This window comes from Amphiprion ocellaris, chromosome 1, assembly GCF_022539595.1.
Source record: "Amphiprion ocellaris isolate individual 3 ecotype Okinawa chromosome 1, ASM2253959v1, whole genome shotgun sequence".
NCBI classification, from domain to species: Eukaryota; Metazoa; Chordata; class Actinopteri; family Pomacentridae; genus Amphiprion; species Amphiprion ocellaris.
The window spans coordinates 37,171,927-37,187,223 of record NC_072766.1 but is presented as its reverse complement, the minus strand read 5'-3'; the positions used below and the strand labels follow the sequence as shown (position 1 = coordinate 37,187,223).

At 40.2% G+C, this 15,297-nt stretch overlaps 1 protein-coding gene across 4 annotated transcripts in view; it reads right to left on the bottom strand.

The window, feature by feature from the left end:
* Window positions 1–1,305: 1,305 nt before the first annotated feature.
* LOC111581982 (Golgi apparatus protein 1-like) overlaps window positions 1,306–15,297 on the bottom strand; it is a 47,245-nt gene continuing 33,253 nt past the window's right edge. For 2 of the 4 annotated variants that reach the window (XM_035957322.2, XM_023290420.3), the window contains 7 exons: window positions 15,077–15,200; window positions 14,858–15,000; window positions 14,578–14,679; window positions 12,939–13,046; window positions 12,439–12,559; window positions 12,187–12,293; window positions 6,249–10,300 (listed from right to left, as the gene is read on the bottom strand). In XM_035957322.2, coding sequence (XP_035813215.2) covers window positions 10,133–10,300; window positions 12,187–12,293; window positions 12,439–12,559; window positions 12,939–13,046; window positions 14,578–14,679; window positions 14,858–15,000; window positions 15,077–15,200 — 873 coding nt within the window. In that variant the 3' untranslated portion in view covers window positions 6,249–10,132. Of the gene's footprint in view, window positions 4,798–6,248; window positions 10,301–12,186; window positions 12,294–12,438; window positions 12,560–12,938; window positions 13,047–14,577; window positions 14,680–14,857; window positions 15,001–15,076; window positions 15,201–15,297 lie in introns of those variants that run through there. The other 2 variants (XR_008601991.1, XM_035957323.2) reach the window with 2 other exon arrangements.

Below are 15,297 nucleotides of genomic sequence, written 5' to 3'. Positions count from 1 at the left end.
TCAAGTTAAAAAAAAAACTCGAAAACGACAAAAAATAGATGATAAATGCGCAAAAAAAAGAAGAATTAGTATCTGAGCGAGTAGCTCAGGAGGATAAGAAGAGGACTACCAAGTGGAAGGTCACAGGTTCAAGACCCACCACTGGCCTTTTTCTTTCTTTGGCTTTGTCAGAACTTTGAGAAAATTTAAGAAGGGTCTGGTCTTGAACCAGCGACCTGCAGCTCCACAGGCAAATCCTTAACTCACTGAGCTACAGATCAGATGAAAAGAAATAAATTCGTCGTCCCTTTGGCATCGTAGTTCCTCAAGTGACCACATGGGTGGAGCCAAGGCGGAGTCTGGGTGGAGTCAGGGCGGAGAGTAGGCGGGGAGGTGGGTGGCGGCCTCCCCCCTCTACTCCCCCACCTCCCCCCACCACCCACCACACCTTCCCCCGCCCGACGAGTTTTTCGAGTCTCCACGAGTTCTTCGAGTGTCGACAGGTTTTCCCGAGTTTCTGGAGTTTCCACCTGGTCAGAGGCAGAACAAGTTGTCATGAAGAGGTGTTGAAGTCGGCCAGGATGGACTGACTTTTTACAGCGACCAGAAGGAAGACCACTAGAAGAGCAGGTCTTTAACCAACGTCCATAAAATCCATGGAGTCGGCTCCAGAGAAATGAAGGGAGGTCAACTTTTATCAACCTCCATCCAGATGTTGGACTTGATATCTTTACTTTGACATTTTTAGCACCACAAACTTTTAGAATCACACTTTTTTACCATTTATTAGGATTTTAATGGAATCCACCAGCAGATTTTGTTTTTGTTGACAAACTTTATTCTTGTCGTCGTGGGACTGCAGTATTTAAAACTGTTCCTTCTATTTGACCTCATGTTTATTAGTTTTAGTGGAGAAAGTTTTAATTGTCAATTAGTCTCTTAAAAACTAAATAATAAATTGGATTAGTCAAGAGGTTCAAATTTCTTAGTCATATTTTAAATATGACAAAAAATTATAAAAATAAAGCATCTTGAGATAATTTGACCTGTAATTGGCGTTATATAAATAAAATTGAATTAAAATTGTATGCATCTTGTAATGTTGGAGTAATTCAGCCATATATGTTGGAAAACACATTTTCTTTGTCCATTAATCTGTCGTTTTCTCCAGTAATTCATTTCTTGTTTTGGTTTATAAAATGTCAAGCCCAAATATATTCAGTTTACTGTCATAAAAACCAAAAAGATTTACATTCATGATGCAGGAATCAGGCAGTTTTTCACTTTTTATTCTCTTTTTAGTCAGAAAGATAGTTGATAATGTGTGAATTGTTGCAGCTTGTGAGCCATAGAAGGTTTTAATCTTTGGGGCCGAGTGTCAAAAAACATTCAGAAACCAACATCAACAAAACACTCAACAAAGATTTGAACATCATTAAAGGGAAATCCAACTTTTGCATGACAATGTCTAATTAAAGGACATTTATTTCCAACGTAAATGTGTGATATTCATCCTCTGGAGCTTTCTCTTCACATCATCTTCCACCTGGACTGGTTTGGTCGGGAGCATGTGCAACAAACATTTGAAAAACTGCACTTTAACATCAATGAATGACACTGAAGTTTAATCTCTACATAAATGAGACTGAGTCTGGATGTGCTGCTCTGTCATTAACTCCTAAGTTTAGGGAAAGTTCAAACAAAAGAGGACAGTTCAGGTAAGACTTGAGAATGAGCTTATTTTGAACAAACATCTCAGACTTTCTGAGCTTCAGCACCTACAGCAAGATATTTTAACAACAGGCAACTCAAGAGATCCAGAAGTTGGAAAGAGTTAGCTTTAGCTGAGCCAAAGAACATGTGGGATGCTAACCTAGCAAACATTTCAGACTTTTCTCTGTGAATTCTAAGAAATAATTTACTATTTAATGACAGAGCTACACATCTTAACTCAGTCTCATTAAAACAGACTCTAATTCAGTGTCATCCATCCATATTAAAGTGCAGTTACCCAAAATGTTTGTTGCATGTGCTCCAACAAAACCTGTCCAGGTAGAAGGCCACTTTGACAAACAGGAAGTGGACGATTCCAAGCAGATTTATAGAAGGGGGAACCGGACTGTACTAAGTGTGGTGGAGTGTAGAGGGGTGTGTTGTGGGTTTTTAAGGCTGATAATGATTATTACTGAGACATTTGGAGTAGATATTCATTTGCAGTAAATGAAAGTATTTAAAACCTTGGAGTTAAACTTATAAGAACACAAACTCTAACAGAAAACTTTGTTGATACGTTTTTGTTTTGTTTACAGATGTTAAGTTAAAGGAGTTTTATTCGTGACGTATAACCAATCAAATCACTCCAGAATACAGAGCGACCACAGGTAGATAAAGGTTCAGAGCCAAAGTAGCACCATTTTTAAATGTATTTATTACCGTAACAAATACTGACAAGAAAACAAACAAATTATCAGTACTATAAGTGCCTCAATAAAGCCTACAAAAAAAATGCCGCACAATGCGTTTTAGATGAGCCCCCATATATGTTACGGCCTCTTTAAAGTTGACAAGGCTCGAATAAACAAAGAGATCGGCAACATATAAACTAGACAGACACGGCAGGTAACGTGAGAATAGGGAAAAACCCAACTTTATTAACAATTACTTCAACTAACGTAAATCAACTAAGAGGAAAATAATGGTGAAAGTAAAAGAGCTGTAGCTGCTGGCCAAAAGAAACAAAAGAGAGGTGGTGAACGTGGCTAACCCTGCAATGGGCTCTCGGACCAGTCACCACCCCGTACTAAACTTCCTAACCACAAATTAATATTAGAAAAGAAAACAGCGAAAATAGGACTACCAGCAACTACAGCCAAACTAAAACAACAAAACCCAGCAATCTAAACATTCGTGGGGAGGGAATAGCCAAAGTACCTGAAACGGAAAAAAAACACAATGTTAATCACAAAAGGAAAGTTTATAAACGCAACAAAACCGCTCACGCGTTTGTCCAGGAGGCCGTGTGGCTTGGAGGTTCTCCAATCTCTGCTCTGACTGCTGCTCTCTCCTGCCTCCCTAAATACCCTCCTCCTCCCGAAGTGCTAACAGCACTCAGGTGTGCTGCAATTACACAGTTAAAGGGAGGAGGGAGATCAGAGAGAGCAAGGAGAGACACAGCAGCCAGCCACACGTAACAATCAGTAAAAAATAAAATACTGATAATCAGTAAATCAGTCAGCCCACAATTGCTACAATTCTACAATGTATGTCTCTTTCCTTTGACTTGTTATTTGTACAATATATGATGTATATTATGGCATTTTTTCATACTAAAGGCTATACTATGATGTTTTCTAACAGACATACTCTGGTTGTTCTGGCCCTGGGCCGCTGCACTCCTCCTCTGTTGTTTTCTGGATTGAACTCAGCTGCATGTCTTCATCCACCAGGCCTCCGTTGACTCGTCCCGCCTGCCGTCTCTGGAGCTGAAGCTGGATTGGAACAGACCAAAGTACAGTCCAATCACGATGCCAGCTGCCTCTCAAAAGGCTCCTTCATCTGGCAGGTGGCAGCACTTCTTCTGAGGGGAAGCTGAGGTGGCCCGGCAGAACTTTGGAGATGTGTTCCAGTGGTTGGTGGATGTGTGGGGAGATAGAGAGGGACCTTTGAATTGTTCAGAAAGGAAAACAGGGAACCCATTGGTAGTTTTAGTTTAGGGTGCTACTGCGGTGTGTTTTTGGGTTTTAAGAGGTGAATAGGAAGAGTTTTTTTCGTATTGATTATCTTTTACTTTGTTCCTGGTTGGAATGCCCATCAATGTCAACATGAAGTTCACTTTTAGTTCTGTTGATTTATTTTTATTTTATTAACACCCATTTGTTTTTTACCCCCTCACATGTTGTGTTGTTGTAAACTTACTCTTTCAAATAAATTCTCGTCTAACCCTCTGGAAGCCAGCGTTTGAACTGTTTTTGTGTTGCTCCTCACCTACTGACAGCTGTGGACTAAAGGCTATACTGTGACGTTTTTAGAGCGACATGCTATACTATAGGCTTTTTTAATTGACATATTACTGACCATTTTTTGGGTTTTTTTTTTGTTGTTTTTAGCAACATATAAGAATTTGAACAGTTTCAAAACTTACTGTACTTTTACTTGTGCAATGAAATATTATTCTATGGCATTTTTTAGATGACATATTATACTCTGATGTTTTCTTGAATAACATACTATTTTGACAATATATTGCACTATGACATTTTCTGAACCACATATCATGCATGACAATTTTAGGCAACATCCTATCATTTTGCGCTTTTTGAACCACATAATAATCTATGTTTTGTTTTTTTTTTTCTTGCCAACATGCTGTACTATGAACTACAGGCCATACTATGTTATTCTATAATTCTGTCATACTATACTTTGACATTTTCTGAACTACATCCTATACTATGGCGTTATACACAGAGTGCTTTGGTTACATGTTGATTTATAATCTAGATTTTTTTCTGTTTTGTTTTTTGACAGGATTACCACAGACCTGACTGTGAACACCGTCGACACCCACCTGAGGGAGACGCTGCCTAAGATCTCAAGGCTGCTTGGTCGTGGTCTTTCTGGCACGTACTCTTCCAAGATGAGCCGGGAAGTTTAACACTGATGGAATGACACCAGGTCTAAGCCGGCAAACCTGCCCAGCCCTGTCAAACTCACAGGTTTAAAATGATCACTGCAGAGCACCCACTCATCATTTGCAGCAAACCCCTCTCTCCTCAGAGCTGCTTCCAATTCCTCCTCAACCCATAGTCTCTGGGAAACCTACATGGAGTAAAAAAAGTAGACAGAGAAGTAAATAAGTCTGTACACAACATATTTAAAAAGAAATCATGCTAATAAATTAAGTACAAAAAAACAAATTCGCCAATATACTGGAGACCAGAGCTATTTAATTTGATAAGTATAACCTTGTTTAGTAACATTTCAATTATTTGAGAGCAGTCCTAAAGAACTGCCTGTAATCCTAATCATAAAATGGGTTTGGAGGAAGAACATAGATGGTAATCTGGATATACATGAGTTAGGCTTTATAACTACTATTGGTAGTATTGGTGGTAGTAATAGCAATCTGACTACTACTAGTAGTAGTGATAGTACACACTACAGCTGCTGATACTGGCACTGCTACTACAACTTGTAATACTATTACAAATGCTGATACTACTTCTACGACTCTAACAGCTGTTTATACTACTACTGCTGCTTGTACTTTTAGTATTACTACTACTGCTTGTACAACTATACTACAGCTACTATTAATCGTCTGGTATTTGCTTGTCAAGCTGCTAGCTCGCCTTAGCGTTTTGCTAGTGGCTAACTAGTTAGCTCTCATAGACTGGAAGCTCTCAACAAGATTTCATAATGAAAAAAGAGCCAAAAACTATTCTTACCTATGAAAAGTCATTCCAAGTTTCCTTGTCTCAATCGTACGACGTAGTGTGTAATTGTATGCAGCACAGTGAGCCGGCATACTTGTTTCCGTTTTCACGCTGTCTACATGGAATGCACTGAAACTTTGCTCCCACTAGCTTAGCCTCGCTGTAGTACGCAGCTCAAAGGGGCGTGTCCTATCTACTCATTCATATCTATGAGAACAACGGTAGCTGCACATAAGAACGCCTGACGTTGATTAGCTGCGTAAATACCATTATATACAGTCAATGGTAAATATGTATGTGAATCGCATCATTGGCTGCAGCAGCCAGTCACCGGTCACTCACTGACTCACACTGAAAAATAGCACAGAATGAATTGTTACGTGTTTATTTTATTTTCAATTTAGATTGGATTTTTCTTGTGTGTGCGTGCAGAGCGTGTCAGCAGTGCGCAATTGCGCACGCGCGCAGCTTAGAGGGGACAGTGGCCACCACCATGCTTCACATCATGATGCTGCCACCACCATGCTTCACCTCATGATGCTGCCACCACCATGCTTCATATCATGATGCTGCCACCACCATGTTTCACATCATGATGCTGCCACCACCATGCTTCACGTCATGATGCTGCCACCACCATGTTTCACGTCATGATGCTGCCACCACCGTGCCTCACATCACGATGCTGCCACCGCCATGCTTTACAACATGATCCCTGATGATGGATTTAATAAGCAATAAATGAGAGCAACTTTCAAAAGGAGTTTACAGTCACCATACTGGCTCAAAATTTTATATTTAGTATTAAAATGGACTCAGCTCAAGGCGAAGATATGAAAATCTGCAGACATTTTTATTAAATTGACAAATTTTATCTGTACAGCAAAATCAAATCTCACAATGATAAATCTGTTACATCTTCATATTACATGGCATATTCTAAAAAGAACAAAACTGCACACCGATAAAGTTTCTACACGTAGAGACTTGCGTACAAAACTCGTTATGATAGATGTTTCCATATCTTTCATTCAACATCTGACACAGAAACAAAAAGAAAATTTAGAAAAGCTCAAAGCAGCGAGCTGTTGGTTTCTATCTAACTGTTGTTCCGGGATGTTTTCCTTTTTCCTCTTAGAATGTGGTTAGAAATGTTTTTCAAGTCGAGCAGAAAATATTGTGTATCTGCTGCCCGTTATTCACCTGTTTGCTCTTTTATCCCTCACAGCAGCAAAACGTTTGTTAAAATAACTTCAGGTTACTGATGAGAAATATTTAAATTATTAAATGAGGCTCTGCAGATGTGATGTCCATTAATTAAAGTGCAAAATTAAATATTAGTTATTTGGGAAAAAAACTAAATGTTATAAATTGTCCAACTCGTTTTAGCTACATGTCACCTTTCTGCAAAGCAATAATACGTTTATGGTTTAAATGTGTGAAATACTGAGCGAGGGGTCATGGTTTTGATGCGATTTTGTTCCGACGTCAATAGAAAATCTTGAATATTTCTACTTTATGTATTCCTTAAACGGGACAACGTCTGAAAACATTCAGTGAAAATCTTACTTATTAACATGTTAAATCTTGTTTCATTTGTATGAAAACAGAAATGTCAAAATGATACTTTTAGCAGGAGTTGTGTCCAGATGCATGATTACAAACTTTTATTTTTGGGCTTTATGTTATGAGGCAACAGGTTCCAGGATGCAGAGATGTAAAAACAGCAACACCTGCAGCCTGAAACACCAGATGACTTTGGGTTTTTTTTTCATCTTTTAGTTTTTTAGTGTCTCTGTGGTTGTTCAACATCTGGTTTTAGTAATTTTGCATCACTTTGTGGCTGTTTTCTGTCTCTCTGTAGTCACTTTATATTTCATCTCAGTTATCTAGCGTCTCTGAAGTTGTTTTGGCATTTGAGTCAACTAAATTTGCATCATTTTGTAGCTGTTTTGTGTCTCTTCGTAGTTGTTTTACATGTCATTTTAGTTATTTTGAGTGTTTGTGATCCTTTTTAGATGTTTTGTGTTTCTTTGTGGTCTTTTTATGTGTTTTTTTATTAAAAATTAAGTCACATCTCTGGTTGTTTAGCATTTGTTTTTAGTCATTTTGCATCAATCTGTAGCCACTTTGTAGTTGTGTTTTTCACATCCTCTTTGGATTTCAAGTGTTTCTTTGTAGCTTTCTTGTCTCTGTTGTAGTTGTTTTACATCTTTCACTTATTTTGTATCTCTGTGGTCGTTAAGCATTTCTTTTTAGTAAATTTGCATCATTGTGTAGCCATTATACATCCCTTTGTTGTAATTCTGTTTCACTTTTTAGGTATGTTGCATCTTTTTGGTAGTTTTGGATAATTTTTAGATGTTTTGTGTTTCTTTATCCCTATTTCGTTTTCATAGTTTTGCATATCTTTGTTGATGTTTTATATCTCCTTTTAGGCATTTTGTGTCTTTGTGGTTGTTTAACATCTTCTAGTCATTTTCCATCTACTTTTACAGCTACAGTTATTTAGCATCACTGTCATCTTGGGTCTTGGGCTGCAAGTAATGTTGATTTTCATTGTAGATTAATGTATTTATTATTATTTTAATTAATTGAATCTGCTGTTTGGTCTTTATAATGTCAGAAAAGAGTGTAATATGTTGATCAGTGCAAGACTACTTCCCTTAAGCGTTTTGATTTGTGAACAACCCAAAGATTTTCAGTTTTCTCTCATAGAGGAAGAAAAAAATACTTAATTTCTACAAGTTCAAATAAGAAAATTTGGATTTTAATTACTCAGGCTGATTGATCATGAACACAGTTGGCATTAGATTTAATACTTGACAACAAAGTGACAAATCGTTGCGGCATCTTTGTTCTGTCGTCCCTTTAAATCTTTTAGTTAGTTTGTGTTTTTTGTTGTAATTCTTGCATCTGTTTCTGGTCGTTGATTGACTGCCTTGCAAGAAAACCTTCACTTTTATTTAATGCAGGGGTTGTGATGCCAACAAGTCAAATACAAATCACACTGTGACTCACTGGAGGGGAGACAGTAGCCTTTTGTCCTTATGATAAATTACCTTAGCTTAGCATAAAAGCTGCAGGTTGGAGAAACTGCGCATCTGGCTCCGTTTAAAGTTACAAAAATCAACGAATAACATCGTAAAATTCACTAGTACTCTGTATCTCAGTGTGTTCATCACTTAATACTATTATTATTGGTTTTACTGACCCAGTGCGAAATGTTTACTGGTTTGTATGTGCTAATTTCAGACTGTTTTCACTCATGTCTGAAGTTTACATGAATACATGCATCAACAGCCCCACCTGCTGGCAACAGAAAGAAATGTGCTTTTCATGGTGGAGTAAATTTGAAATGATTAGAATTCTCACCTGCTGCTGGTATTGATCACTGTTGTTCAAAATAAGGTCAGTGTCTGATAGTGGAGTTTTAAATTGTTCTAAATTGCAAAGTGTATATATTTTTTACAGCACAGATCTCAAAATCTGCCTTTTGAAGAAGAATTTTAAATCACAAAAATGATTGTGTGTGCTTCCTGTGTGTGTTCCCCAGACAGTTTTTGAGAGAATGAGCAGAAACAAAAGAAGCATTAATCGTGCAGGTTGAGAACAGGTGTGCCTGGTTGAATTAAGGTCTGTGGAAAATGTAAAATTGTTTAATTAGCTGTTTTCTACCAAAAAAAGGCCACTGCATGCATGTCATCTTGAGCATATATATGGTATAATTTTAAAGGAAGCGTAAACACCAAAGACCAGCAACGTAAATGAGGCCTGACAGGAAATATTTCAACAGATCAGCATCTCAATTCAGGTTTAAAAGTGTTTTCTATCATGTTATTGATGGATAAATTATCAGACATTTAAACAAAAAAAGACTTCCTATGCATGAAAACTGTTTAAACATGAGGTTGTTGTGTGCTATGCGGTAGGTTGTGTTGGTTCAGTAAACGCAGAGGGGTGACGGGTTGATACAAGCAGGCTCAAAGCAAATTAGAACCTCATCAGAATCAGTTATTAATCAATAAATAAGGCATAAAAGTAAAAAAAAAAGTGCAATGAAATTAGCATTTGAATGTTTAAAAAAAAAAAAAAAAAAAAAAAAAAACGACAACAAAGAAATGTACACACAACATCCCAGTTAACGGAGACCAGCCTGACCTTCATTTTCAGTCAGTAGCAAGCGAAGTGGGTCTGAACTGGTCGTACCTGTGGAGAGGATGGAGCTTCATGATGGATGAGAAAATGTCTCAAAGCAACAGGAATATTCTCAGAGTTCAACCAAAGCAAAGTTTGCCTCAAGATTTCTGTGTGCGATTCAGGCAGCTGCTGTCACTTTCCGTTGCTCTACATGCTCCAGTCTCAGGTAAATATCACAAAAAAAGCATCAAGGCTGAACGAGTGGAAAGCAATCCGAACCTCAGAAGCAGCAGCCCTCAGTCACATCAAGAACAGCGCTTATTTAGAAACGGAAAACACGACCTCACGTCCGACCTCAAACATCCTCAGCGAAAGCAGATTTGTTGGGGGGGGGAATCGGACAATCGGCGCCTCAGTGAGTTTAGAGACGCTCAAACAGAGAGGATTTGGTGGTGAACAGAGGAGGGATCCAGATGTGTTGGCACTGTGCAGGCTGGCTGGTTACAGATCTGCAGGAGGAGGAAGAGGAGGAAGGTGGGGAAGGAGTCAGTCCTTTCTGAAGAGAGCTCTCAGGTCTTCTACCGATCCTTCAGCTCTCTGGTCACTCGCTTGGTGATGCGACCGCACAGCAGCCCCACCAGGAAGAGCACGCACACGCTCAGTGCGATCATGAACAGGATGTAGTTCTTGGAGGGCGACGTCATCACCTGGACGGCCAGGTCTGAGAAGCCCTCCGCTGGCGCCACCTACAGGGCACACAGAGGGGGTTAATGTTCATGTAATAGCACCAGTTTGTCCAATAGGATGTACAGTATCAGTAGTACCGCAGGCTGCACTCTCAGGATCGCACATCTAGAGCCCTTCATTTGGACACAGCGCCAATTACCTCCAATGATCGATGAAGTACGTGACTTCTGATATTAAAGGCTCATTCCACTCAGAAGACTACTTAAAAGTTTAAAGGTGTATTAAAATAGTACCGCAGTGGGTCCTCGACTTGCATCGGAATTCCATTCCTCCGGATAAACGTAAATCGATTTTCATCGCAAGTCGGAACTCCAGCGAAAATGGAATGTCTTCAGAAAACTCATGAATACAAGTGACTTTCATGCATGCATGAGTCATTTTACAAGAACAATATATTGCACTGTTTTTACAACTTGATCTAATAATGCCGATGTTCATCGGTGTTTCACTAATTTCACTTCCATGGGCATGGCCTTCCTTTTCTTCAAAGTACTGCCATCAGAAGAGTCTGAGTTGCGCTTGGGAGCCGTAACGAAGGGCAAAAAGTCTGTAAATGTAGCACAATCCAAGGTGGTGTACAACCGGAGAATGTCAACAGAGTCGTCCTATAGCGCCGCATGACGACATATTCGTCCGCTCGCCAACCAGTTCCATGTAACCAGTTCCAACGTAACGATGAAACGCTGTAGGTCGAAGACATCCTATACCGAGGATCCCCGTACTTATTTCCAAGAAGTTAAAGATTCAAAGGTTATTCCACCCAAAAAACTGCTTGTATTTTAAAAGATTTATTCGAATAAAACAGTACTTTCTTACAATGTATGTATTTGAAGGTTGGTTCAAGAAAATATTACTTTATGTCCAAGTACCTATTGTGAAGGAAAAATTACTCTTTCTCCTTTCTAAGGTCATAACGGCCTTTAGACAGGCAGACAAAGGAGGTTAGATATTGTCTATTCTGACGTGACTAAGCAGACTAGTTGTCTCCATATTGGTCTGTAATCTAAATCTGACCGTCTCCCAACTACATTTACCCAAAGACCAGAGAGAATCCTCAGAACTGATGCTGGCGTTGCTTGCATGAACTGCTGCTCTGTGGGTGTCACTTCTCCTGATATCAGTAAACCTTTACTCACAACTTAAATCATCTGAGTCTCCAGTGTCTCTCTGTTTGCCTCCTCATCCTCTCTCAACATCGCTGAACTTCCACAACACCTATCATTTGAAGGATTGATTTTGAAGGTTTAATATCTACGATTAACAATTAAATACATTTTGTTGCAGATATTTAGGGTTACTGATCTCAGAGTTTAAGTTTAACACAGAGAACTATGGTATACATGTCCAGAGGGGTGTTTTTAGATGTGAGGGATTCTGGTGTTATCCAACACTGGATGCTTTACGGAAGTACGACTCTGCTCATAGAATAAAAGAAGAAGTTTATACAGTATCCATGAAATGTATTCCTCCCTTGGAACTTTTCCTCTTTTATTGTCTTTCAATACTGAATCATGGTCAATTTGTTTGGACTTGTTTGACAAGAATTTACAAAAAGACTCTTTCACCACAAAGTGAAAACAGATTTCGACAAAGTAATTTCAATTACTAAAAAAATATAATGATTGCATAAGTTTTCACCTTAATCAAGTCAGTATTTAGTAGATGCAGTTTTGAGTGTAGTTTCAGCAAAAGGTGAATCTGGATGCTGCAGTTTTACTTCATTCTTATTTGCAAAATCACTTAAATTCTTGTCAGGTTACAGGGGGATTGTGAGCTCTTTTTACATCCAGCCACCAACTCTTAATTCAAACTCCATTAGCAGTTTTGTAGACGGAGAGAATACTTTATAAAGGCACTGTAGGTGAAAACATCTTTTGGTGTTTACCTTTGCAGCGTAGCTCCACATGTCGATTCGATCTTGAAGTCTTTTCTTACACTCAGGCTGCAGACGAACTCTCTTGTCCTGTAACGCCTCCATCAGACACGACATCTCTGTAGAGCGAGAAGGACCAACAAAGACACTGAAGAACATCACTGAAAGGCTTTTAAACTCTCCAAACTGTGAAAAAACTAAGTGTGCAGGTGAACAGTTGGAGGTTAGTGAGTTCACTGGAGTTAAAGATATAAAAAGACTCACGTCGTCCTCTGCCGGGTGTGATGGCGGCACAGTGGTGTTTGAGGTCCAGAGCGCAGGCTGTGTGGAGGACCGGGTCCACAAAGATGTCCGCCTTACTCTCCTTCAGCATGTTCAGGACTTCCTGCAAACATCAACAAACAGGTTTCATATCGACTTCTATATTTTATTGTACTTTCATTTGACTTATACTTTCTGCAGCTGCTGTTTTCAGCTCACAGTATGTCTGCCTTTTGATGTAAACATTGCAGAACACAGTTAAAGGCTTCAACTGTTTCCTGTTTGTTAAAAGTGACAATGAACAGATGCAAAAACCTCATCTTAAACTACTGATATGGATTGTTTACAAGAAGATTGCTCAATATAAGCACCTCCTGAAGCTCAAATCCCATTTTTTATCCACATGTCTACAGATTTTCAGTACATGAAGATAAAATCCTGTTCAGTAATATTTTTGGCCTTTAAAATATCTTAACAACCAGGACACAATGACACAAACACACCTTTTTACAGCCCTCCTGTTTGATTTTCAGCAGGTTGACTTTCAGACACTCCTCCACCTGACCAGTCTGCTCCTGAGCCGCCGCCTCCTCAGCACACAATCTGGAGATCTACAGGAGAAAATAACGACAGCAAGGGAAATAAAAACTGAGGATATTTGATGCAGACAGAGTCACAGATCCAAGAACAGCATTTGTTGTGTCAGCTGTGCAGTCATAAAGGCGTCTATACTACAGGACATGAGCACACTGTTGATTTAACTGCTGCTGCTGCCAACAGATGTAATAAAACCACATTCTGAGAGATGGCTGAACTGTTCTGTAGCATCTTTACCATGTTGTTTTTCTGGTTAATCCTAGAAACAGGCTGTTTAAACTGTACATGGATACAATATTTTCGAGTCTGTGAGGTGGGTGAGATTTGGCAGCTTTGAACATTTTAACAGACTGAATACTAGTGAGTCACAACTGATGGGTTTCCTAAAGAATGAAGCTGGGGAGTGGATGAGGTTTTGTTCTCTGCTATGACAGCCTGCCTGGTTTTTATCTTTAAGTTTGAAGAATCAACATTAGAACCATCTGCCTGCTATGGTGTAGGTCCTGTCCTGTGGTTTTTCCAGCACGTCCCACAGACGCTGATTTAATTGAGACCTGGAAAATTTGGAGACTGAGTCAAGTCTAGCCACAAATTCTCAGTTGGACTGAGTTCTGGGCTCTACTCACGAGTCCCCAGCTGAGCACCCTTTTGCTGGAGTTCTCCCCAGAGAACAAGAAGGTCGTCTCTCTGCTGCTGCGTGTCACAGAGGGGAAAACTCTGACTGTTGTTTGTGCTTATGCACCAAACATAAGTTGATAGTATTCAGCCTATTTGGAGTCTCTGAGTAGTGTCCTGGAGGAGGTGCAGCTTAAGCATCTCAAATCTTATTCACAAGTGATGAGAAAATGGAGCATGAGATGGACAGACGGCTTGGTGTGGCATCAGCAGTAATGCCTGCGTTGTACCGGACCGTCGTGGTAAAGAGGGAGCAAAGCTCTCAATTTACCAGTCCATGTACATTCCAACCCTCAACTATGAGCTCTGGGAAGTGACCAAAGAAATGAGATCGCGGGTACAAGCAGCTGAAATGAGCTTCCTCCAGAGAGTGGCTGGGCTGAGCCTTAGAGATAGGGTGAGAAGCTTGGACATCTCGAGGGAGCTTGGAGTAGAACCACTGCTCCGTCAAGTCGAAAGGAGCCAGTTGAGGGATTTGGCCGTCTGATACAGCTGCCTCCAAGCCTGTCCGCCTGGGAGGAGACCCTGGAGCAGACCCAGAGGGGCTATGTATCTCGTCTGGCCTGGGAAGGCCTCAGGATCCCCCTGGAAGAGCTGGAAAGCGTTGCTGGGGGGAGGGAGATCTGGAATGACCTGCTTTGTCGGCTGTCTCTGCAACCCAACCCCGGACAAGCGGGAATACCGCTGCCATGAAGGTCTGCAGCATTTCTAGAGTAGCGGAATTAAGGTTTTTAGCAGTTTGTTCTACAGGAGCTTTCCTGGAATCCGACCACACAGACCAGTCTTCACTCTCCACATACAGCAGTGAACCTTGTGTGTCCAGAACTCTGTAACTGCAGATTAATGAGAGATGATCTGAAATGTTTGTACCTCATCTGAGCAGTGCATCTGCAGCTGAGGGTCCAGTCTGTAGTCGAGCGCCGACTCCTGCAGAATCACTCTGATCTGGTCCTCACAGTCTGGAGACAACCTCTGAACCAAAGCCCAGCCAGAAAACACACAATTTAACACAACAATAATAAACAGGATGTTACCTATTTCCCTACCAGTAGCATTAAAAGACATACGTACGTGTATTATTTTAATCCAACACAGCTTTACTGGATAGTTTGTACAATTTGAAGCCTGCTGTATGTTGTTGTGATCTAACCTGGTCGGCGTATTTCAGCTTGAGGCAGGCGATGACTTGACCCTCCAGCTCGCTGTCCTCACTCGCCTTGTTCAGGACGGACTGACAGAACTTTGGGATGTCGGCTCGACAAGCTTTCCTCAGCACCGGGTTCAATCTGTAGTCTGGAGGAGGAAGAGGAGGATGAAGGACGCTCCAGACTTTACACTGAGCTGTATTTGTTCCATTGTGTTTGTGTACCTGTGTTCTGTGTGATTTGTCTCTTGGTGATCATCTGTTTACACTTTGGATCCATCAGCTCGCTGTTCTTGTTCTGCTTCAGACACTGAAGGACATTTCTGGCGTCTGCATCAGTACAGAACCGCTGCAGGAGAATATTGAATAAAGAACCAAATCACTTCAAGTATCGTCACGGTTTATAGCAGCTGCTGACATCTGAGAAGTCAGATTTATGTTTTACT